Here is a 24,839-nt window from a genome sequence, read left to right on the forward strand (position 1 = left end):
ATGGGAGCTCCCTGGAGCTTCTCCCTGAATCTCCATTTCCTTAGACCTTGGCCCGTGTTTTCCTTCGGTCCAGGGTTCTTTGGGGGCCCTGTGGAAGGGGCACCATCTGAGAGGGTCCTGGTGGATGGACCCCTTTAGGGCGGGGCGGGGCGGGGTCCACCCCTCCCCCGTTTCCCACAGAGCTGCCGGGCCTGGAGCTCCCCCACTCCCACCCCGCCCCGTCTCTCATTCTCCACTCCCTTCTGGGAAAGCCGATTAGGAGGCAGCCTCCTGCCCACCCCGCTGACAAGTTTGTCTGAACTTCCAACAAAGGCCCTCAGAGGGCTGCAGAGGGAGGGCCCGGCACCAGGAACCTGACACCACTGGCCGGGATCACCCGGGCAGCCTGTGCAGCTCTGCTCACCCTGTGCAGGCAGGAAGGTCTCCCAGAGGGGACCTGGCCCCTCCAAGGCCGGGGGGCTGGCAGGCTGGGAGACATCTCCCCCTGGGAGCCCCTCCTAACGGGGACAGGGCCAGCCCCAGGAGGACAGGTGGGGATCTGCATACATTCTCACCCACAGTCACACACACACTCCCAACTCCCAGGGACGCTCGTACCCTCCCCCGCTCACAACCACACACACTCACACACGTATCCTCTCTGTGATACACACGGGACGTGCTGACTTCTGCATTGCACCACACAGTCTCAGGGTGTCTGTGTGTCTGTCTCTGCTACACTTGCACACACCACCCATACAAGCCCTCAGCCTCGCCTGGAGGTTGCACACTTGCCCCACTCCCAGATGTGCACTCTTCCTGGCTTATACTCCGGACAGCATTCCCCCAACGCTGGGATAGTGGCTCCAACTCCCCCGCTACACACAGGCCTCCAAGCCACACTGCCAGCTTGGTGCCTGGAGATACTCCACGATTGCTGCCCCGGGCCTGCTGAAGACACTGCCCAGATACCCGCACGAGAGTCAGACCCGGGCCTGAGCTACCGTTTAACACCCTCGTTCCCTGACTCCGTACATCCATCCTCACACGCCATCTGCTCTCTTGAGGACACCTTGGGGACACATAGGCCCCTGGGCTCAAGCCCTGTATTGTTCTGATGTCTCCATTTCAAAATCCTTAACTTTTTTTTTGGCGGTACGCGGGCCTCTCACTGCTGTGGCCTCTCCCGTTGCGGAGCACAGGCTCCGGACGCGCAGGCTCAGTGGCCATGGCTCACGGGCCCAGCCGCTCCGCGGCATGTGGGATCCTCCTGGACCGGGGCGCGAACCCGTGTCCCCTGCATCGGCAGGCGGACTCTCAACCACTGCGCCACCAGGGAAGCCCCCAAATCCTTAACTTTTAAACAAAGGACCCTGCATTTTCATATTGCCCCGGACTCCACCAAGTATGGAGCGGCTGTCACTCCCTCATCACAATCTCCCTCAGTCTGACTCACTCGGCCCTTCTGAGGCTTTAGAAACTCAGAGTTTCCAGAAAGCTCTCAACTTTTCCCACCTGCCCGAATGCCTCCACTTCGTCTTACAGCTGAGCCTTCCCCGTCCACTCCCATTCCTCACCAGGCAGCTGAGTGTGATGGGTGGAGGGAACTACTAAGAATATACTACACTTCTATATACCTCCTCCTAGTGCAATCTTGGGGCTCAGTGTCCTCATCTGTAAAACAGCCTAATGATAACACTGACTTCGGGGTTCTTTGTGAGGTTTAAATAACATCTGTAAAACACTTAGCACAAAGCCTGGCATCTAGTAAATACTCAATAAATACTTGTTATTATTTCTATGATTACATTCTTATAAGTGCTGGCAAACAAAACTAGACTGGCCCTATGATTGTCTAGTGGGTAAAATAGAGATTACTCGAATAATCACACATACATAAATGTGAAGTAGCAGCAGTGAATGAGGAGCACAGGGCTCTAACTTCGAGAGGTTTACAGCTAACAGGAGAGGCAATCTGAGGCAAGGATCAGGGATTGGTCTGGAACAGGCCCAGGAATAAGTCTGAGGCTAGAATCAGGGATCAGCCCGGGGCACATTGGTTAGGGGACAGAGGTGGGGCTCAGAATGGGGCCAGGGTCAAAGCTTTGTGTGTGGCTGGGATCAGGGATCATTTGGGCCCAGGGGTAGGGTTCAGTCTAGAGCAAATCACAGCTCAATTAGAGGTCAGAGTTGGGGCTCAGAATGGGGCCAGGGCAGAGCTCAGTTCGGGGCACTGCTGAGCTAAGTCTGTCACTGGTACCAAGTCAATTTCATTTCTAGCAGTGACTCACTGTGGGGCTGTTTTAATAAGCTGCTAGGCTTCTGTGAACCTCTGTTTTATCATCTGTAAAATGGGGAGATCTCTGTCTACCCCCCCAGCCCGTGGGAATCCAGTGAGCTAATAATGGAAGCGGAGGATTAAACCGCTGCCACAGCTGCTAATGATTCTAAGCCTGGCCCCCTGGGGTGCTCCTCCCCCCCCGCCAGGCTGGGGAGGCTGTGCCATCCTCACCTAAGTCCCCAGCTGTGGGGAAATCGCCACCCCAGCCTGGGATGCTTTCCAAGAGGAGTCTGGAGATTTAGCAAAGCCCTTCGAAAAACAAAGGCCACAGGAGCGATATTTCCTCCTGGGGGCTGACTGCCCAGTGGTTCCTTTATCTTGGCAACCAGGGTTGAAGAGCCATTCTTGGAAAGAGCTCGTGTGGGGCGTGTGCGGGTGCATGTGAGTGTGAGCATGTGCTTACAAAACTGCGCTTTGTTGCCGTCCCCACCTGAGCGGCTGCAGACCTGGAAGCCTGGGTCCTTCAGAGTTCAGCCCATCCAGCCCTCGCCTCCACACAGGTGTGCTGGGCAGCCAGGAGGGCGGGAACACTTTCTTTTTTACCTTAAGATCTTCCCGGAGGAGAGAACTCCAAGAAACAGGGACCCTCGTGCCTCAGGAACAATGTAGGCTAGGCTGAGGTGGATGTTTGACAACATGGGAGAAATGAAAGGGAGTTTTGGTTCTTTTAGCAGGTGCAGGGCATCCTCAGCCCTGGGGTCCCTCCCCAGCATACATGGCTCCTCTGGAGCAGGGCCGACAAGATGCCCAAGAGGCTTGCCTCATTCAGACTTACCTTCAGTCTGCTCTTGGTAAGCCACCTAGAGAGAGACTGTGCAGCCAGCAAGCCCCGACCTGCCTCTCGGACTGTGGGACATGGGAGAAGTCCCTCTCTAGGCCTCAGTCCCTGTGTTTAAGTTGGGCTTGGACTGAAGCCCCTGACTGCACTGGGTGGAAGCTCCAGGTATACAGGCAGGACCTGGAGTAGCTGGACCTGCAAAAGGAGTCCTTCTGCCTGTCTTTTCCTCTCCCTTTCTCCTGTTCTAGCTGCCAGGATCCCACTACGCCCAAGCGAATGGACAAGGGTGGGCTGGCGGTTGCCTATTGGAGGGCCTGATGTGTGTGGATGGTCTGGGGATTCGTGCTACAGGTTCTCAGAACAGATATCCTCAGGGGCCCTCCAGTTCAGTCCCCATTTGGTCAGGAGTCACTAACACCCAGCCCCTGCCACAAACCCGCAGGGATGGGAAGCTCATTACTTTGCAGGGCAGCCTGCTCCAGGTCTGACTGGGAAGTTCTTCCTCATTTGAGCTGAAACCTGCCTCCTCCTCCTCAGGCCTGGCCTGGGGGGTGGGGGTGGTGTGCACACAGAAGACATCTATTCACACTGTTTTGGGACGTTCAACCAAACTGGACCACGTGGCACCTCCCGCACTCACTGTACCCCTTCCCACCTGTCTGCTCTTGCTAATCAGGCCTTCTGGGGAAAGCCTGTTCACTCTTCAGAACCCATACATATGCACCCTCGCCAGGAAGCCTCACCTGATCACTCCTTAGCCCCTCCCTCTCTTGACCCCTCTTGGCCACCCAGGGACACCGAGATGGAGCTCCCTGAGCTGGACTTGGCACAGGCAGAGTCAGGCTCAGAGTTGTTGTGGAACCAATACTGCACCTGTCTAACTGAACTGGAGGTGCAGCGTGAGGGGCGGGCTCTGCCTGGGACCCTGGGAGCCCGGTTCCTGTCTGGCCTTGCTTTGTGGCCCTGGGCAAGCCCTGGCCTTTTCTGGGCCTCTGTTTCCTGTGTAGAGGTTGGAGGGTAGTCTATTCAGGCCACCCGCCTGCCTTGGATGGCCTTGCTTTCTGAATGTCCTGCTGAGTTTTCTCTTCTGTGTGATATTCACCCCCCAGTTTCCTCAGTTGTTCCATCCAGGGCCTCTCCCCATGCTGGACCACATGACCCGCTATGGGTGCAGATGGGGCTTGGAGGCACTCGTGGCAAAGGCCCAGCAGCTGCCCAAGGAAGTGGGATGAAGGGGTGTCCAGGGATGGTGCCCAAGGGCCAGTGAGCACCCTTTGGCCATGCAGGGCCTCGCCCTTCTCCTTTAGAGATGAGGCTGGGCCTGAGGCTGAGGCTGTAGCCCAGTCCCTGTCTCTTCCTGTCTCTTCTCTTCCTGAGGATGTGGCCCTGTCTTGGCACAGGCTTTAGCTCCCTCCTCTCAGTCTTGAGCCCCAGTGCCCACACTTTAGGGACCACCCGCCACCAGTCTTTGTGAGGTGGATGGGAGGGGCCTCAGTCAACTAATGTTTACTGAGCACCATCTATGTGCCAGACAGCCTGGGAACTGGGGATGCAGTGCTGAACGAGACTGTCCCTGCTCCCAAGGCACTCATTGTTGGTGGGGAGACAGACAACAGGTAGATAGGTGCTGAAACAAATATGTTTGGGGTGCTGATTAAAGGTTATGAAGAAACTCAAATAGAGAGTGGGGTCAGGGTGCAGCTGAGGAGACGGATGGAAGGAGCAGACCAAGAGTGAGGCCAGAGAGGACCAGACAGATCAGATCGACAGGCTGGCGCAGGCCTGGAGGCTCCACTGAAGGCTCCACTGAAGGCTCTGGGGGAGAAGGGGTGGGGGGTGGTGGGATCTATTAAGCTGATGACTCCAGGCCCTAATCCTGTGCCAGGCCTAGGCGGGTAGTGTGTGTGTTGGGGGGAGGGGAGCACCCCCGCTGGGGTGTAATTTCACGCTGAAGGGCCTGATGGGGCGTCCCAGGGACTGATCCTTTCTGGATCAGAAAACTCACTTCCCTTTGTCGCATGCAAGGACGATTAATGCTTTAACCCTTTGTGGGCTGGCCTAGGGCCAGCCCCGCCCCTCCCCCCCAGCCCCTTGGGACCTAGCCCAGAGCCCTTCGCCTCCAGCCCCATCAGCTCCTGGACCTGGTCCTGTCTGCAGAGAGGGAGAAGCTGTGACTGAGGATAGCCAGGGGACAGCTTTCCAAGCAGCTTTTCCATGTCCCTGTTCCCTGGAATGCAGCTGCCCAGGCCCTGTGCCCCCAGAGACGTGAACTCCCCACACTTATCTGCAGGTTCTCTTATAGCTCAGTTCAAGTCCAGTCTCCTTCAGGAAGCCAGGGGTCTAGTCCACCAGCCACCACAGCCTTCCCACATGTCCTGCGAAGGGGCTCCCACTCTCTCCCGGGGGGGCCCCTCCCAGCGGCCGTAAGCAATACAGCCATAACCGCCTAGTCCCGCTGACATCGCAGCGAGGAATTAACACTGCTCCGCCCCACACCCCCAGAAGGCCAGGTCCCCTGACCCTCACAGTCCACGCCTCCACTAGCACCCCAGGGATAGCCCTGGCCATTCTGTCCAATGGTGGCATTGCAGGCCTGGGCAGCTCACCACCGGCAGCCCCTGCCTCTCCGCCCGCTCGAGATCGCGGCCCCCCTCTCTCCCCGTCTCTATTCAAAGCTCCACCAGGAAGTTGTCGCACCTTCTCTGGCCCCTCCCCTCGCTCCTCGCAGCGTAACTTCGCCGCATCCCGGGGCAGCCCGGGCGGGTCGCCCCTCCCAAGGGGGGCAGAGGGGCAGGGACCCGGGCTGGGCCTCCCCTAAGCTCCCCGGGTCTCTGAAACCCCAGCCCCGTTAAAAGAAAGCCCCTAAATGTTATTTACACTTCGGAGTCTTAAAAACCATTAACAAAAGCCACTTAATTCAATTATCTTCCCGGCTGGCTCGGTTCTCAGAGCTGAGCGCGGGCCTCCCCTTGCCGCCACCCCCCGCCACCCCCCCCCCACTGTCATTGTGTCGGGCTAATGAGGTAAACTGAAGCGAGCCCTGTCCCCCCTGACAGGTTTATGAGAATTTAATAAAGCGTGGCCGGGACCAAATGAGTTGCCTCAGCCTGGGAGAGCTCATTGTCTTCGGCGTCAGCGTTTTTGACTCGAGCCGCCCCTCCCCCGCCCCGGCTCCCGCCTGGCTCGGCCCCCACGCCCGCGCCAGTGCCGCCCAAGGTGAGCCTGGGGAGGGCCTGGCAGAGGCCCGCTCGGGCCCCGCAGGGCCGAGGCTCGCCGGGCCGGCCCTGACCTGGGCAGTGTGCCCTGCGGAGGGGATGCATGGTGCCTCGCGGACCTGCCTGTCCTCACACACACACCAGACCCCGGGAGGGTACGGGGACCTCCGGGACTCCTCCTTCCCGCCTCCCTGCTCCTGTCTCACCCACCACTGCCAACCTGAGGCTGAGGCCTGGCTGGAGCCGCCTTGAGCATGATTCACTTCCTCTTGCTTGTCTGCAGTGACCGGCCAGAGCGAGGGGGCTTCTCTTCCTGCTAGGGTACACGGTGGGGACACGGGGCCCTCAGTCATGACCTGGTCACCTTCTCCCTTTTGCCCTGAAAGGTAACGAGGGGTGGAGCACAGCCCAGTGAGTGGAAGGGACTTGCCCAGGTCTTAGCGGGAGTCAGAAGTGCAGATGGAAGAGGCGCCCAGGCTGGAGGCCCCCAGACGCGCAGGCAGGAGGGCAGGCCTCACCGGAGCTCCAGGGGTATCTGGAGAAGGCCCAGCTGTCCTTCGTTCCTCATGTCTCGAACAGCCTAGAACCGGCCTTTCTCTGTCTGGCCTCTCAGGGATGCAATGTCTAGGAGTTTCCAGACCATTCAGAGACCCAGAATTCCTTCTTTCCCCTTCCAAAGTGTTTCCAGAAGTTACTTCCTTCTGGGGCTGAAGCCTGGCCTGAGAACCTCATCTGGAAGGTCCTGAAGTCAATGGGGTGTGTGGGAGCCAGTCTTAGGGATCAAGGCTCAGTCTGTGACCATGATGAAAGCTCAGTCTTAGTTCAGGGTCAGCATTCAGTGTATTGATTAGGGTCAGAATTCAGGTTGGGACCAGATTCAGGGCTCTGTGACCAGCGTCAGGCTCAACATGTTACTAGAATCAGGGCTTAGAGCATGCATCAGGGTCAGGGCTCAGTCTGTGACCAGAATAAGGGCTTAAAGTTTGTCCATGACCAAGACTCAGTCTGTGCCCAGATCAAGGTTCAATTTTTGATAAAGTTCAGGGTTTAAGTCAGAACTCAGTCTAAGATCAGGATCAGGGTTCACTGTATGGCCCAGGCAGGGTCAAGGCTCCGAATGTGATCAGGATCAAGCTCAGGTCAGGACTTAGTCTAAAATCAGAGTGAGGGCTCAGTCTAGGACCAGACAGACCTAGGACTTACCTGTGTCCTTGATAAAGGATGTCTGTGTCCAGCATCAGGTCTCCCTCTGTCGTAAGGTCAGGTTCCAGGGTTGGAGGTGTCACTTAGTGAATTTGGGTGATTTTAACACCCACCCCCTTCATGCACACCCAACTCCCTTCTCCCCACCTCTTCAGAAGAGGAAAAGGCAAAGTTGTGCAGTCTGGCTGGGCTGTCTCCTCTATCCCCCGTCGTGTGCCCAGGGTGCCCTCTGGTGGCACTCCCTGGCAGTGCCGGTTTCCTCAGTCTTAGCCCATCCATCTGGCCATCTCCTATGTAGGGGAGCCTGGCCCTCAGGTGCATCCATTAATGCTCATCTAGCCAGCTCTATATTCCTGTGTCACCCCACCTCCCCACAAAGTAGAAAACAGGAATTGGCCAGGAGAACTCCCAAGCGCATAAGGAGCTTTTCTCCCTTCCTGTCCAGAATCAGGCATCTTGATAAATCCCTATTTCCGGCGGCCCAGAACCTTAGCTGTGTGATAACATTCACACCCTTTACTCATTCAGTCGTTTGACAAATATTTATGGGGCACCTACCTTGTGCCAGGTAGGCACTGAGTGCACAGCTGTGAATAAGCCAGAAGTCCCAACCTCTTCGAGCTCACATTCTACTCACTTCTCCCTGATCCCCAACTCCTAGTGCACAGACCTCATCAGAAAGGCACTGGCATCAGCAGAAGGTTAGGTGAGATTCAGAACTGGGCAACTTCAAGTCCCTTCTCTCCCCTAGAGTCAGAGGTTGGACTACTCTAGGTTCTGGTTCTTGGTCTTCATCTCTCCTCATACGCCTCATCTGGACTCATGGCTTCACCACCGCCCACAGGTCAATGGCTTCTGCATCTGCCTCCCCAGGGCTCTCCATCTGGAACTTGGGCCTGCGGCTCCAGCTCCTACAGGACAGCTCCACTGGGTTTACCGACATTTCATCTGACCACAGCCCTTGCTTTTCCTCCACCATATGCCCAGCTGCTCAAACCAAAATTCTAGAACTTCCTTCCAGATTCCTCTCTTTCACTCCCTTAAACTCCCCTGACAGGGAGACCTCAAAAATGGGTGTTGAATCGGCCCAGCTCACAGCCACCACTCCGGTCCTGACTCCCAGCGTTTCCTACTGCAATGACCTCCTAACCCGGCCTCTCTTTTCCCTCATGTCCCTCAACATCTATTTTCCACATAGCAGGCAGAGTGAGCTGTGCAATCATAAATCAGATCATGTCACTTCCCTGCTTAAAACCCGCCAGTGGCTCCCATCTCACGGAGAATGAAACCCCAGCCCTCACCCTGCTGACTAAGCTTCACAGAAGCTGAGCACTACGCCCGCTCCCACCTTCTCCAACTTCATCTCCCACTCTTGTCTCTACAGCCCTTCTTTCTTGGTCTGACACAATGGAAGCCAAGTTCATTCTCTCCTTAGGGTTGCACTGGCCACTTTCCTGAGCTTGAAATGTTCTTGCTCTAGACCCATGTGTGGCTAACTCTTGTCAGTCAGAGCTCAGCTTAAATGTCACCTCTCAGAGAAGACCTCTCCATCCATCGAAGTCCCTCTGTCACACCTTCCTATTGTGATTTTCTGCACAGCACTATCAACTAGCTCGTATTTTTTGTCTTGTTTGCTTACTTATTTAATTCTTTAATTCTCCCCCAAGTAGAACGTAAGCTCCTCCAGAGCTTGTTCACCAAGCTATGGGTTCATAGTAGGGCTCAGGAATTATTTGTTGAATTAATTAGTAAAAAATGGTCCTAAGTGGCCACCCTCATTTCTTCTAGTGGGAAGAGAGGGAGAGGATCTGAGTTCCTGGCCCTTAGTGGGTTCCCTTGTCTTGGTCCTCTGGGAGGTGGCCTCACTGTGCCACCCCTGAGCTCCCCCAGGCCCCAGACGGCACCCCTCCTTTCAGAAGGACCAGCTATGTGTCCTCAACTGCAGCCTCTGGACCTCTGAGGACATACCCTGGTGCCTCAGTTCTGAATCTCAGGGCCAGGAGTGGGAGTGGGAGGGTTTAGCCTTCATCCCAGGACCCCTCGGTAGTGTCCCAGAGGGAGGTGCCAGTTCCTGCTCAGATTCCTCAAGGTCAGGGAGCTTGCTGCCTCTGTGCCCTCAGAATCACCTCCTCTCCTTCCACAGAAACCTGCTCCCCACCTGGTGGCCCGCTGAAGCCCCTCTCTGCCCTCAGTGCCTGGTGCCTGCCCGGGAGGGGACTGCAGACATGCGGGGACAGGGCAATCCTCCAGCCTCGTGTGTGGAGACTGCGGCTGCCCTTGGGCCTCGCTGGCTCCACGGTGGATGCATTGCCCTAGGGGGGCCTGAAGGGATATGAGGGGAGGAGTCCCCGGGTGTGGCAGGCCTGGAGGGATACTGGGGGGAGCTTTGCTAGGGCTGGCTGATTGGAAAGTGGGTCCTGGGGTATAGAGCATGTCTCCTGGTGTGCCTGGGGAGGGAGAGGAGGCACAGACGGGACAAAAGATGACCTTCAGCTGGCGGTGACAATGCAAGGGAGACTCCAAGGAGCCATGCCCCACAACCCGCCCTCTGCTGCCACCTTGATCCCATTCTATTCACTCACACCATCGCTCTGGGGCCCACTGCCTTGAACCCTATCACATGCTCACTCTCCTCCCCAGCAGCCAGGCTCCAAGACAGGATCTGGAAGTCTTCTTGTAGAAGAGGAAGAAACCATGATGGTGCAACTCCAGGCCTCTGCCAGCAGGAGGGGGAGGGGTTTGGGCTGGGCCTGGCATTCCTGGGCTAGAATCTGGGGTGCCTCTTCTTAAGAAGGTGGTGGGAGAAGGGTGGTCCACACCCCAAGGCGGTATCAGCAGTGGCCCCTCTCACCTCCTACTCTTCCAAGGCAGCAGGTGGCGTCTGTGGCTGCCAGTGGACCAGAAGAGATAGGCCTGGAGCCTGGGGAGGTGGCCTTCCTTACACACACACACACACACACACACACACACAGACACAGGTGGGGGTGGGGGAATGCTCTGAGAAGAGGTCATCAGCTCCAGGGGCTAGATGCTTCAAAGGTTAGGACCATCAACCCGTGCTAATTAATAGAGATGACCTGCTCAGAACCCACTGAGAGGGAGTCACTCTTCTTCAGGTCAGTGGGAGGGAGACAGCAGGAGAGGAAGAGGCAGAGAGAGGGTCAGAGGAAGGGAGGAAGAGCCCCAGGGCTGGTGGAAAGTGCCTGCGCCAGGGCAGAAGAGCAGCAGAACCCAGCCTGGAAAGAGAAAGGGAGGCTGATGAAACCAAGGGTAGCTGGACAGGGAGTCATGGCCAGCCAGGGGTGGTGGGCCAGTGCGTGCCACCATCACTGGGCACTGCTTGCCTGGGTCCCTGAAGTGAGAGGAGGGGCTGGCTCAGGGTTGCAGTGTCTTCCCCCCAGCCCCCAGCCCCCTTGTTTCTTCTTGCAGGGCAGCCTGCATTTCTCTACCAGGCACTCTCATCCACCTGGACAGAAGACAGGCTGAGCCCAGACTGCAAGCTCAGCCGGGCCAGGAGAAAGGTGTAGGCTTTGCAAGACCTGGGGAGCCCTTCTTTTTTTTTCTTGCGGTACACGGGCCTCTCACTGTTGTGGCTTCTCCCGCTGCGGAGCACAGGCTCCGGACGTGCAGGCTCAGTGGCCATGGATCATGGGCCCAGCTGCTCCGCGGCATGTGGGATCCTCCCAGACCGGGGCACGAACCCGCTTCCCCTGCATCGGCAGGCGGACTCCCAACCACTGCGCCACCAGGGAAGCCCTGGGGAGCCCTTCTTACCTCACCATCCCTGCTGGGTGACCCAGCCCTCAACCACCAACACACACACACACTCACACACACACATGCTCCCACACAGGTGTGATGTCAGACAGTGTCACCCCAAATACTCCCACACTCCCCATCTCATAACGTAGCCAGGCTGTCTCACCCACAGTCACACTCATGTACTCATCCAGCCACCCATCCGACACCCTATTTCCACAGATGTTCACAGGCACCCACAGTCTCAGACAGTCTTTTGTTCACAGTCACACACTCCTCTCCCTGGGGCTCCCTTCCAGGTCTCCAAGGGGGGCTGGTGCTGGGATGATGAAGCACTCTGCCGCAGGGTGGGAGGATCGAAGACTCCAGGGTGCTGGGTCAGAGGCCCCGCAGTCAGCTCCTCCCTCCTGCGCTGCACAAGGGCAGAGGACGACTCCAAAGGTGATTTATTAAGGAGCGAGGGAGGTACAGCGGGAATACACAGTGCGGTTCACACCGAGACCTTCAGGGTGGGAGGAGCCCCCTCACCACTCCTCCCTGTTGGCCCCCAGCTCAGCTCCCCCTGCTCTAGTCGGGCAGAAAGGGTGGAGTGTGCTCAACACAGTTCTATCTTAGGGATGATCTGGCTCAAATCATATCCTCCCCCCATTAATCCCAAAAGGTCATGTTGGGGTAGAGACAAGGAGGGCGGGGAGGGACAGGAGGGGAGCGGGCAGCTTTTCACAGCAGGCGGGGACAGGAGACAGCCCAGGCTGAACCCGTCCTTTCTCCCCCTCTTCCTCCCACCCCTTGGGGGCGAGGGCCTTGCTGAGAGCCCCTCAGAGCGGCTCTGCTCACAGTGCCCAGGGAGGGAAGGACCAGCAGCCCAGTTTCCGGACGTCTGGGGAGTGAGGTAAACTAGGGCCCCGCAGACCCCAGCCTTTGAGGGCCGTGCCTGGACACCATCCTCACACTCCCCCCTCCCTCCCCCGGAAGTTCCAGAGATGGGACAGAGGAGGCCACCTGTGCCCAGCACCGGACCCGTATGAAAATTTTCTTTTTCTTGTCTCTCCTCCTCCCTCTCTTTCTTCCTAATGGCACTGAGGGGAGGGAACCGGGACAGGGGAGTCAGGGCCAGGGACCCGGGCGGCTAGGGGGCGACGCGCTCCTGGGGCAGGTCGAGCCGGACCCCGTCGGCGTGCGGCGCGTAGACGGCTGCGGGCGCGGGGGCGTCCAGGGCGAAGGGGCCGGGGCTGGGGCTTGAGCGGCCGGACGACGCGGCCGAGGCGGCGGGGCTGAGCTGCACGGCCGTGGTGTCCTGCGCCGTGCGCTCGCTGCTCTCCATCTCCAGCGCCACCCGCCCGCCGCCCCCGCCCTGGCAGGGACCCGCGGCCGCCGTCGAGCGCGAACGGGGCGCGGTCCCGTGGCGGCGGCTATACACGCAGCAGGCCGCGAAGAAGCCGAGCGCCAGCACGAGCAGCGCCGGCCCCAAGATGAGCGGCGCGTTGTGCCCCGGGACGAAGGAGGCGAAGGCGCCCACCAGCGTCACGTTCACGCCCGCCAGCAGCACGCACAGGCCGCAGGCGCAGAACAGCGCCGGGGACGGCGGGCCGGGCAGCCGGCCTTGAGCGCGGACCGCGGGCGCCCGGGCCGGGGTGCCTGGTTCTTCTCCGGGGGGCGGCATTGGCCTGGGGACTCCGGGCACTCATCCAGCTCCCTCCTGCCGCCGGCCCCGGCCAGCCCACATGTCAGGGGCTCAGCTCACAGTAGTCCTGTGGGCACAGATCAAGGGAGAGGTCAGCAGGGCATCTGGGCTTCCAACCCCACTCTCCGTTCTGTGGCTACATTCAGTGCCTGGGAGTGCGGAGGCCATGCCGTCTTGGCCAGCCCCTATCTCTGCCTCTGCCTTTGGGAAGCAACAGCTCACCCCCCATGGGAAGACTCCCTTATCCCACCAGGTCTCTGGAGTTCCTCGTGGCTAATCTTGCCGTCTTCCTTCCCTCCCCACTTCCTTATGTCCTCCAGACAGACAGGTCTTCCACCTCCTCTCCTCCAGGAAGCCTTCTTGGGCTAATTAAGTGAGTAAATAGGTGTAAAGTCCTCGGCACAGTGCCTAGGTGCTCACTGAGTGATAATCATAATCAATAGTTCTAATCAGAGGCCAGGTGGCAGCTCTTGGGACTTAGACAGCTTCCTCCCTTGAGTGTTAGAGGCCTTAGAAATCATCTGGTCTAGCCCCAGCTCGTCCAGAAGAAGAAACTGAAGCTCAGAGAGATCTAGCAATTTACCCAATATCCGGGACCGGGACCTCATGACCTGCTGCCTGGCCTGGGGGTCACCACCTTAGGCTCTGATAGGCATAGCAATGACATTAACTTTCCCGAATATCAGATGAGGCCCTGGAGTGAGTGACCACATGAGAGTGAGGAGCTCCTGAAGTTTTAGACGGTCAGTGAGAAGAGACATGGCTTGGGCTGGAGCAGACCCAAGGTCCCGGGCCCTTCCCAGACTGGGCATTCTATTAGATTTCACTCCTACCCCTATCCCATCCCCCAGGAGTCTAGTGTTGAACCTGGACTCAAAAGCCCAATCACTGGGTACTAGGATCCCTTTCTAGGATTTTCTCATTGTATCTGGTTGTGGGATCTGTCACTGGATTCTATAATTCTGGGAATGCATACAGAAGCAAGGGTAATGTCATCAGAGTCTGGGGAGTTTAAGACTTCTATTTGAGAATTCTGCTCTATAACATGAAATCACAGGTATTAAGGCCCTCAAAGGATGAGATCATAGCCATGGAGCTGTGTTACAATTGTGAAAAAGTGTCGGAAAAGGGCTCTGAGTTGGGGTGGGAGGGGAGTAATTAGATGGGACTACTGGTTGGCATGGAGCATGCTGGATGAGTAATGGAGCATGAGTAATGGAGCATGACCTGGACAAGTGGCCTAACTCTCTATGCTTCAGTGTTAACACCTGTAATGTGGGGCTAATAAGAGAACCTACCTGATAGGGTGTGGAGATAACTAAATGCTGTAAGCTAAATCAAGTGCTTAGAACAGTGCAGGCCGTAGTGAGATTTCCATGTGAGTCATGTTGTAGTGGTGGCTGATAAAGAAGGGGCTCTAAGGTCTCAGATCTGGGGGGGTCAGTCATGTCAAGTTTGGAAACAGAACAGTTAGTCTGTCCCTCAGATGGAAGTGCCTCAGGGACAGGCCCTGAATTATCCTTCCTGAGTCCAAAGCCTGTACACTGAGGAGTTGGAGAGAATTTGATGATGGGGTGTGTGAAAACGAGGCCTAGTGCTGGGGAGGGGCAGCTCAGGTTGTCACTCTGGACACAGGTAGGAATCAGCTTGGCCCAAGCAGGTCAGAGGGTCTGGAGGCCACCTCCGGGCCTGCCCAATGTGAAGACTACAGGGCTTCCTCCCCTGGCATCACAGTGGGAGGTGGCACCAGGGGAGGTGACAGCTCTCCTGCAACTCCAGCGAGAAGCTCCTGGCTGACACAGTAAGCTGGCAGGAATTCAGAAATCCCCAAATCCTGGCAAAGAAAGCATGTGTTGACCCTTGAGGGCATCTACCAACCACAGATTCCTCAGGAAGCTCCATATTTGCATGAACCATCTTTGATCTGCTGCTGTTGGTTCTGCCAGGCAGCAATAGCAACCGCTGAAGGGGTGCAATTTACTGTTTTTAAAGCAGCTTCACATCCGTGACATCACTGAATGATACACCTGCTTGATACTTATTAACAGCCACATCTTACAACTGAGGAAATGGAGGCTCAGAGAGGGAAGTTGATCTGGGTCTAGTGGCTGGACTAAAAGGAAGACCAGAATCAGAGAACACATGGTCTAGTTCACACCGTATGCAGTTGTGCTTCATTTTAAAGAGAAGGGTTTGATCCCCTTGGTGTTGATGTGGAGATAAATCCCAACACTTTCTTCCTGTTGCCCTCAGGAGGTGCTGTGAAATTCCCAAATTTCACCCCTTCTGTACCTCATCATTATCTGACATTGTCCTTCCTATGGGGAAGGCTCTGTCTGAGGCTGATGGAGGGGATTCTGTCTGGCCTTTCACCTTATCTCACAGCAGACTCCTGAAAGCTGACACTGGACAAGGGTTGGGGGGCGGAGGGGAGGCCTAGGTGGCTAGAGGATCCAAGGCTCACCTTTCTTTTCCCTTATAGAGAAGACTCTTTATCTTTGGGTTTTGGCAGTTTTACTATGATGTGCCAAGGTGAGATTTTCTTTGTATTTATCCTTTGTGGGCTTTCTGATGCTTCTACAATCTGTAGCTTGATTTTTGCCCGTTTTGGAAAATTTTCAGCCATTATCTTTCCCCCTATCCTCTCTCTTCTCTCCTTCTGGAAAACTAATTGCATACATGTTCAACCATTTGACATTGTCCCACACATCTCTTATACTTTATTCTGTATTTTCTAGCCCTCCTCCCCCACCCCGCCCTGGTTCTCTCTGGCTATTTTTCTACCAATCTGTCATCCAGTTCACTAATCCTCTCTTCACCTGTGTCTTCTCTGCTGTAAAATCCATCTATTCAGTTCTTAATTTCAGTTGTTATAACTTTTCAGCTCTAGTATTGCCACTTGATTCTTTTTCATAGATTTCAGTTTTCTACTGAAAAACTCCCTCTTATGTATTTTCTTGAACATATTAAACTCTTTGAAGTCCATGTCTGAAAACTCCAACATCTGGATCTCTTGTTTCTATTGTCTGTTTTATTGCTTTTGGTTTTGGGTCATTAAGTCTTATGTCCTATAATGCCAGATCATTTTTTTATTAAACGCCCAACATTGTAGAGATAGCTTGAGGCCCTGGATGATGTTATCTTCCTTTAGAGAAGATTTACTTTTGCTTCTGACATGCAGCTGAAGAAAGGACAGGCCCAGTCTGGGACTGCACTGACTGGGAGCTGTGTTTCAGTCTTCCTGAGTCTGGTCTATATCTGGTTAACCAGTACTCCCAGAGGATAGCCTTTTGGGGCCTCCAACTAAAAGCTGGAGGTGTTTAACAGGGCCTTTCCCCTTTTTAAGCCCTAAATTCCAATTTTGACTTCCCAACTCCATGGCCACTGCCCCCTACAAACTGGAAAATGCCTTAAGGGAAACAGTGAAATAAAATATTATTTCTCTTCTCTCCAAGATCTTGGCCCCTCAGGTCCTTACTGCCTTGGTAGCTCTCCCATGCCTTTAAACAGATTTCTTAAATGTTTAGTCCAGCCTTTTTAGTTACCCTCAGTGAGTGAGTTGGTCTGATACAAGCTAGGCTTTCTTAGCCATAAACAAGTCTAGATGAGAATCTGAAATTAGCACTTTCAGATTGCTAACCAAGTTAGTTGTGTTATGTTGAGCACTTTGCAATAACATCTAATTTAATTTTCACAGCATGAGATTAAGTATTATTGTCATATCCCCATTTTGTGTATGAGGATATTGAGACACAGAAAGATTCAAGTTTCCCAAGACCATTGAGTGGCAGTGGTGGTGCCAGGATTTGAAAACTGGTGTCTTGACACCAGAGCCTGAGTTCTCAACCCAGTATAGCGCTAGGTTTGCTAAGTGCTTGTTGAATGACAGAAGCACAGGGCACAGGCTTCTGTAGATAAGCTCCTGTAATCAGTACTTATGCTGCTCAAATATCAACAGCAGAGGAGGACAGGGTGTGTTTTGTGTGTCTCTTAAGGAAGGTAAACTCACTTTGCTCCTTCCTTGGCTTAGAACACTCAGTTCAGCTAAAGCAAATACCTGTCCAAGGGCTGAGCTTACAGGGGCTAATTGCCAACGAATGATTCTTACCTGCTCCTGGGAGTCAGAACTGACTCTGGAAGACAGACTACTCCCAGAGTCTCCACCCCAGGCAGAGAACAGGCTAAGGGCTGATTCCTGAAGTTGCCTCCACCCTGGTTAATTGGGATCTGGAGCACGCAGGGGTGAGGTGTTGAGGTCGTTCAGCTCTTGCAATTCAGTCTGCAACACCATTTCCATCTGGTGGACTGTGGCCCTCCAGCTGGGGCTGTTGGATACTCTTTAGTAGCGAGTGCTCTGGCTTGCTCTGCTCTGGGTGTCATTGGTGCTGTTCACTAAATCTTTTTGGTACTCCCGCCTTCTGAACACATGTTATGATTGCACTTTCTGGCCAATTTGTGATTAGGTGGGGCTGTGTGACTAGTCCTAGCCAATGAATTGTGACATTCGTCACTTCTAGGATGGAGTGTTTAATTTCAGAAGCAGGACCCTCCGAGTTGGTGCTATTGCTATATCCCTTCAAATATCCCTTCAAACCCTTTCTACCTCATTCCAAGGCCAGTCTTCAACCCCATTGCCTGAGCAGGAGGGAAGGTCATTGCTCTGAATCTTGAGTTTTAGAATTGGAACCTTCTCTTTAGTGAGCACCACAAGCTGCTGAACCTGTAAAGATCATCTCGTTCAATTCCTTCATCTACAGAGGGGGGACACTGAGGCTAGGAGTGAGGAAGTTCATGGAGGGAGTCTGTGGCCAAGCTAGACTAGAACCTGGCCTTTTCCCACAAAGCCAGGGCTCGCTCTGACCATTGCTATTCAGCTGCTCAAGACCCTGGTCAGGCAGCCAGAGTCCCCCCTGCCCTGCCTTGGCCTGTGAGGCCTTGTGGACTCTATTTGGGAGTCCAGGCCATAAGCAGTTTGGGGCAGAGGCAGACACTAGGGCCTGGGCCTCAGATAACCAGTATTCTTGACTCTGGTCTGGTTGGGCAACTTGGGAGGGCCAGGGGCCCTCTCTGGGCCTCAGCTGCTGAATGTAAAGGGAGAGCTTTAACCAGATTATTGTCTCTGAATCTGTCCTCCTGCTGCTGGTGGTTTGTGAAGGTGGACATGGAAACCAATCAGAAATTACTGCCAATATAGCAAAAGATCTCAAAAAAACTGTACACTTATCTGTAATATGGCTGTTCTTTGCTTTGGGCTGGGATTAAGTCATTCCCCTCACCCTGCCCTGCAGAAGTAACCTGATGCTCTGCTGTTCAGGGTGGGGGTGGGGTGGGGGGGTAGCTCTGATTTTGGGGAGATGGGCGCTCACGTTGAACAGCAACTCTGTGCTAAGCACTTTCCCTGCACTCACACATTTAATCTTTACTATGACCCCGTGAGCTGTTGCCATCCTGAACCCAGTTCACAGTGAGAAACTGAGGCTGGGAGAGGTGAAGAACATTCCCTGGTTTACTCAGTTGTGATAGGTAAAGCTGGGATTTGAACCCAGTTCTGTCAGATTGAAAAGCCATGTTGTTTCTGCTACACCAGAATTTCTGCTTACGGAAGGTATAGAGATATTTGATTATTTAAAAAATTAGTAATTGATTATTACTATCCAGCCAATCATCAACAAGCTTGGGGCCCAGGGAGGATGGTCCTCCATAGGTGGATGCAGAGCTCCTAGAGAGGGGGTCTCCGTCTGTAGCCCCTCAGGTCAGCCTGACCCACCCAGTCCCTGAATCTGGGATGTCTGTGTTGTTCTAGAGCAGTTACTTGACCAGGGGCAGCTGCCAGGCCTCCTGGTCCCAGGTTCCTGCTGCAAGGGCCCAAGAGCCTCTGGGCAAGGGGGCTGGGGCTTCGGTCCAAGCATCAGGCACTGGTCCCAGCCCCCCGTCTTCCATGTGAGATTGAGTCCCTCATTTGCTCAGTCTGAGCTCTTTCCCCTCACTGTGAACTCCTCTGTTTTCCTTAGCTTTGGCCCTTCTGTTCCCCTTCAGTCCCAGAAAGTCTGGGCCAGCCCCCTCCCCTGGGCTCCCCATCCACCACCCTCCATTCCACCCCCATCCTCAGGGAACCTCCCACATCACCATTACTCAGTGCCAGCTTGTTCACTACCCTGGAAGCTCTCAGCTTCTGCCAACTGAATTCTGCCTCCTGGGAGCCCCCGAAGCTGCCACCACCCCCACCCTAGCCAATCCCACGGCTCCCCTACTTCTGCCCGGACAATAGACATGCGAGAGAGCGTGCGCGTGCGCGCACACACACACACACACACTCTCTCTCTCTCTCTCTCACATGGGGCTCACCCAGATTCTCCAGGCTGGAAACAAGAGAATGAAGAGAGTGAAATCTGGAGGTGTGGCTTCCCAGCTCCTGCGTTTGACACCTGGGCCCCATGATCCTCGTCCCTGAGTGCATGTGCACACACACACATCACACGTGTACACTCAGTGGAAAAGAAACTCACACACAGATGCATTACACACTGAGAGTTGCAAACACAGGCCAACACATAGCCAGACAGAAGGACACTCTCAGTTGCCTGCCTATCTGGTAGAAAGAAGCTGTTGCCCAGCAGCGGTACCTCTGGAGACTTCTCTTTGCCTGAGAGCGTGGAGGTGGACTGCAGATTGGCTGCAGTGGAACCGCCCTTCCTGCCCACCTCCTTCCAAGGCTTTGGGAGGCGCTTTCTCCTCCAGCCCAAGTCCCCTGAGGGACTTCAGCATCCTTTGCATGACCGCTCCACCCTGCACCCTCTTCGTTCCTTGGCTCCTCATTTCCAACACCCAGTTCCTCCGTTCCACCCCAACTATGCTCCCCCTCGTTACCCCAAGGACCTCACCACCCCTGTCATCACCCTGAATCCCTCCACCTCTGAGAAACCCAGCCATCCTACTCTTGACTAAACCCCATTGCTACCACTACAGAAACACCTGCACAGCACCTACTATGTGCCAAACACTGTTTTAAGCCCTTTATATTATTAACTCACTTAAGCCCTGTGACAACCCTATAGATAGATGCTATTGCCATCTCCAGTTTTGGATGGGGACAAAGAGGCTCAGAGAGGTTGAATCACTTGCCCAGGGTCACGGACATGGTGATAATGTGTGACAGAGCTGGGATTCAGACCTAGGCTGTGTGTCTTCTAAATCTGTGTTCTTCACCACGACTCCGCAGCCTCTTGCTGTAACAGTGCTCTGATCTAATGCAATCCTGGAACTCTACATTTTCTCTGTGAGCCTCTTGCCTCGGCTTCTTTCTGCTTCCACCCGAGAACCCCCACTGCCTTACCTCGCTTACCCTCTTGCAGTTTACCTTGTCTTGCAACTTCTTCCTTTACCCTTCTGCCAAAGCTGCCCAGTGATGCCTCGACCCTGCATCAGTCCAGCTTTCTGTCTCCTCCACGTTTGTACCCAAACTGCTGAGCTTTGTAGGTGAAAAGAAAATCACCATCTGGTCAGCAGGGCCCTCATGCATCCCTGTCTCTGGCGCGGCTCAGGCCCTCAAGGCTCCCGGGGAACGTCCCCCTTCCTAGTCAGTGCTCAGCCCTTCTCACCGTGCCTGCACCTCCTGGAGGCACTCCAGCCTCTCCTTCTTGAAACCAAACAAAGCCCCCACCTCCCCCACACCTGGCTGCATCTTGAGAGCACTGTCTGCCCTCCCTACTGTACCCGCTTCTCAAAGGTCAGTCCACTCCCGTCGCTCTTCTGTGCCACCGCGCTCCCAAGGCGCTAGCTCCAGGGCCACCAGTCACCTCCTCGGTGCTGAACTCAGTGAGGACAGTTCAGTCCTTAGCTAACTTGACCTCTCCACAGCTTTGGACCCCTGAACGCTCCCTCCTGGGAACATTCTCTTCCTGTTGGAAACAAGCCCATTAAACTTCATCTTCTCCCACAAAGCCCAGACTCCCAGCCAGAAACCTGGCTCCATCCTTGCACCTCCTCCTCCCTCAGGCTCTCCCTCCCACATTTCCAATTTAGTCCATCTCCAGCCCTGCAGATTCTTCCCTCCAGCGGTCTAGAACCCATCCCTTCCTCTCTAGTCTCACTGCTGCCCCACTCCACTCTCCTCCCCCATCGCTCCCTGCTGAAACCCCTCCTGGGCTCTCCCAGCCCTAGCTCCCTCCAGGCAGCCCTCTAGATTTTGCTGGAGCGGAGCAGAACTCACCAGGTGTTGTCGGGTGGCCACGCTGCTGCTCCTGTTGCCTCTACGTTCACCTGGCTAACTCCAGCTCAACCGTCAGAGCGCAGCTGGGACATCGCTTCCTTCAGGAAGCCTTCCTTTGCCTCGGTGATGGGGAACTGCTGTGTCCAGGTCTGTATCCCCCACTGGTCTACCTTGAGGACCAGGATTATATCCACCTTGTTTGCTGCCACATCCCCACTGGAGTATCTGGGTCTCCCCAGGTGCCCAGGAAATATTGGTTAGACAATCGGTTAAGGTCAGAGGGGCCACTGCGGCCTGCCTTTATCTGTCTCTTGGTTTTGAAGTCGCTCTGTGCCCACTTCTCCCCATTCCCTCCTCACTTTGGGTCTTGGGAGGGTGTGGTGGACAGCTTGTGGGGTGGGGACTGCAGGTGGATTCTAGGGCAGATTCTTACTGAGTTAAAGATGGGGGAGGGATCAGGGTAAAGCAGAGGGGCCCAAGGCAGCCTCTCTGTGCTGTGTGTCCCCCTTCTCCTGTTTCCCTCTCTGTCGTTCTCGTCTCTTTTCAGAGAACTGTGCTCAAGGCTACAGGTGCTTGACCTCTTGTCTGGGCACTACTCAGTTCCCCTGGGGTTTAGGGCTGGATATAGAGTATCTCCTCCAACCCTAAAGCTACCCTCCCCATCGTCTCCCTTCTCCTTTCATCCCCTTGCCCTCCCTCCAGCCTCCTCCAACGTGCCTGTAGCTTGCACTTGCCTAAGCCGGTCCAGTGGACACTTCTCTGCCGGACCTGCCCCCGGGAACCCCTAGGGGAGGAAGGATCCCTACAGAGGAGGGCAGCCAGGGGGGTGCCAACTTGGAGGGGGGTGCTGGGGGGAGCGGCGGCCGGCCCCCCTCACTCACCTGGCTGGTGGCTTGCAGATCCCGGGCTTAGCGGGTGGGCGGGGGCGTGAGGGCGGAGGGGCTCCAGGGAGCAGCTCCCGGGGACCCGGAGGTGCCGGGAGGACCCTGGCTGTGGGCTGCGCCGTTCAGAGCGCCCATCTCAGCTTCCTTGCGGCCCCTCGGCTCCCTTTGACGCCCCACGGATCAGCGTTCCCACCAAGTCTTCTCTTCTCTTTGGCTCCGGCTCCGCACCGCCCTTCTCCCCTCCCCGCCTCTAGGTTTTAATGCTTTTCAAGCGCCTGGCAATGAACTCCCAGCCGCCCACACACTCTTCAGTCTGGACTTCGTGAGTCCGGGATGGACACATTGCCGTTCACTCTAGAGCGAGGGGTGTAGGTCTCACTGGCTCTGTCTTCAGTTTCTGGCGGATTCCCAACCCTGGGCGGGGGTGGGGCTTGGGGGGCGGATGGGAGGGGGGTGGAGCGGTGAGAGCAGGAAGATTTTTCCGGGGATGGGGCTTGTTTTCAGCAACCCTTCTCCAATCACCCTCCACATATCCTGCATCCTAGAAACAAGTGTGGCCACGAGCCCCTTATACAGCTCCTGGTGGGATTTGTAGGGGTTTCTTCGGGGGTGGGAGCGGGGAGGGAGTGCTTGGCCTGCCTCCAGGCTGGACTGTGTTGGCGAGGACTGGGTGGGAGTCTGAGGCGCTGATTTTCCAGGACCTGGGGGAGTTCAGCTGGAGGAGCATCTCCAACCCCCTCTTCATTCATTCACTCATCCATTCATAAATCTGCCCTGATGTGAACCACGCGCCAGGCAACCTTCATCCTGACTGTGGCCTGGGAGGGACCACTCATCTTCCATCTGCAGATGAAGAAACTGAGGCTCGAGGCCTCACAGTCTCTTGCCCAGGCCCTGGAGGGGGGAGGGGGGTTGCTGAACCAGTATGTGAGTCTTATCCCTAGACTCCAGCTCCAGCCTGGTCAGTCCTCCAGGTTGGCCCAGTGGGAATGTGACTTCCAGGGGGCTGTCTGGACCAAGCACTCCCCACCTTTGGTATAGTCTCAGCACCCAGCCCAAGGCTGGCTAGTCACATCCACAGTTGAGGTCAGAACAGGGCTATTGGATAGAACTGATTTCGTTTATTGAACAGACTGCTGTCCTATAACCTGTCCCTGTCCCTGTCCCCGTTCCCCCACCCCCCACGCTGAATGGAGGGTTCCGGACCTGCTCGGAGGGGAGAGGGCGCTTTCCCCTAACACTACCCACCACACCACCCCTGCCTGCTTGGCCCAACCTCAGCTTCTTCCAAAGCATGGATGGGGAGAAGTCATGTGTCTCCACACGGCCACTACTGGGACCAGGTGAAGGGGGTGGGGGTCAGGGGTAGAGATGCAGTTGGGGAGGAGGTATCTGGACACTCACCTGGACTGGGGGAAGGGAGTTCTCAGGAAGCCCATGGCAGGGGAAAGAGAGGAAACAGGCCCAGGCCTTGAGAACTCCCAGAGTTTCAAGGGTCCTTGGAGCCCCACCCAGTTCTTCCCCAAAGGACATAGCTCTTGCCTTTTCACGTGTTCATTTCCTAATTTAATCCGCTCTGATGCCCAATGCTGCTCTGTCCAGGCATCTGGGATACCATAGCCCTGCCTGGGGGAGATCATGGCTGGGAAGGGTTGATGGTGGGCGAGGGGGGGGGACCACAATCCCTACAGCTCAGACACCATCTTCCCCACTTCCACCCCATCCACCCCTAGGCATCTCTTTGGGGTGCTGCTGGTGAGGATGAAGATGGACCGGAGGAAGCGTTTCCTTACTGATCAAGGAAACCAGGCCTGAGTTATTGTTGGAGAAGGGAGAGGGAGCAGGCAGGAGGGAAATGCAAGGAGGGGGACACTGACTTCCCTCGGGCTGGAGGAACAAAAGTCTCCCCAGCCCACCAGCATTTGTGAAATTTGTTCTATCCATGGAGGTTTGTCCCACTGTGGTCAGGGAGTTGGTCCCTGGGGCCTGTGTAGAGGACAGCAGAGGGTAGAGCCGTAGGTGGGGAGGAGAAGAGGCCTGGATGCGAGGTTTGGGACAATCTCTCACCATGGGAGTTCATGAGTCCTTTTCCTGCAGGGCCTCAGCTTTCCCATCTGTACAATGGGGTGCTCTCTCCTGCTTTTGGTGTGATTTTCCAACATCCACTGGGTACCTTCCACGTGCCTGGCCCTCAGCGCCCCCACTCTCGTGAGGGGGAAGTAGACAGAGGCCACTCAGAGTGCTGGGAGCTGTGCTGGAGGGGAGCCCTGGGGCTGTGGGAGCACAGAGAAGTCAGGGGAGGCTTCCAAGAAGAGGTGTCATCTGCACTGATTCTTGAAGAATGAGACTCTTCCTAGCTTGTCTTTTGCTCACCAACCAGGACAGAGGTCCAGTGGAGAAGATGTCCCCACAGAGGTCATACAGCTCTGCTTCACCCTGAGGTCGCAGGTGTATGAGGAGTGGCGTGGAGGGAGGAGCAATGTTTCCTGCACAGCCTGGCTCCAAACCCTGACCACATGTGTAGACTTGAAGTGGCTCTCCCGGGAAAGCCTAGGGAATTGTTTTTCCACTAAATTTAAGCCATTTAACATTTATTGAGCACTTACTGTGCACCCTGATGGTAACTGGAAAAGGGCAATAGACAGTAGGTTTAAACAGGATTCGTAACTGTTTTGTGAAAAAGAAAACTTCAACCTGCCTGGAGGGTGTCGAGAGAGGGAGACAGAGGCTGGTGGAAGAGGATGAGGAGGGCATTGTGGTTAAGGGGACACTTGGAAGGAGGCCTTT

The 24,839-nt window shown here is 55.5% G+C and overlaps 1 protein-coding gene across 1 annotated transcript; it reads right to left on the reverse strand.

The window, feature by feature from the left end:
- Nucleotides 1-12,404: 12,404 nt before the first annotated feature.
- Nucleotides 12,405-12,938, reverse strand: TMEM275 (transmembrane protein 275). Its single transcript, XM_060084053.1, has one exon. The coding sequence runs from the start codon at nucleotides 12,936-12,938 to the stop codon at nucleotides 12,405-12,407; it is 534 nt and encodes a 177-aa protein (XP_059940036.1).
- Between the last annotated feature and the right edge of the window lie 11,901 nt (nucleotides 12,939-24,839).

Source organism: Mesoplodon densirostris, chromosome 2 (assembly GCF_025265405.1).
Source record: "Mesoplodon densirostris isolate mMesDen1 chromosome 2, mMesDen1 primary haplotype, whole genome shotgun sequence".
NCBI classification, from domain to species: Eukaryota; Metazoa; Chordata; class Mammalia; order Artiodactyla; family Ziphiidae; genus Mesoplodon; species Mesoplodon densirostris.

What these genes read in the sequence shown, in the direction of transcription:
- TMEM275 (XM_060084053.1), bottom strand. Translation starts at nt 12,938, where the DNA reads ATGCCGCCCCCCGGAGAAGAACCAGGCACCCCGGCCCGGGCGCCCGCG.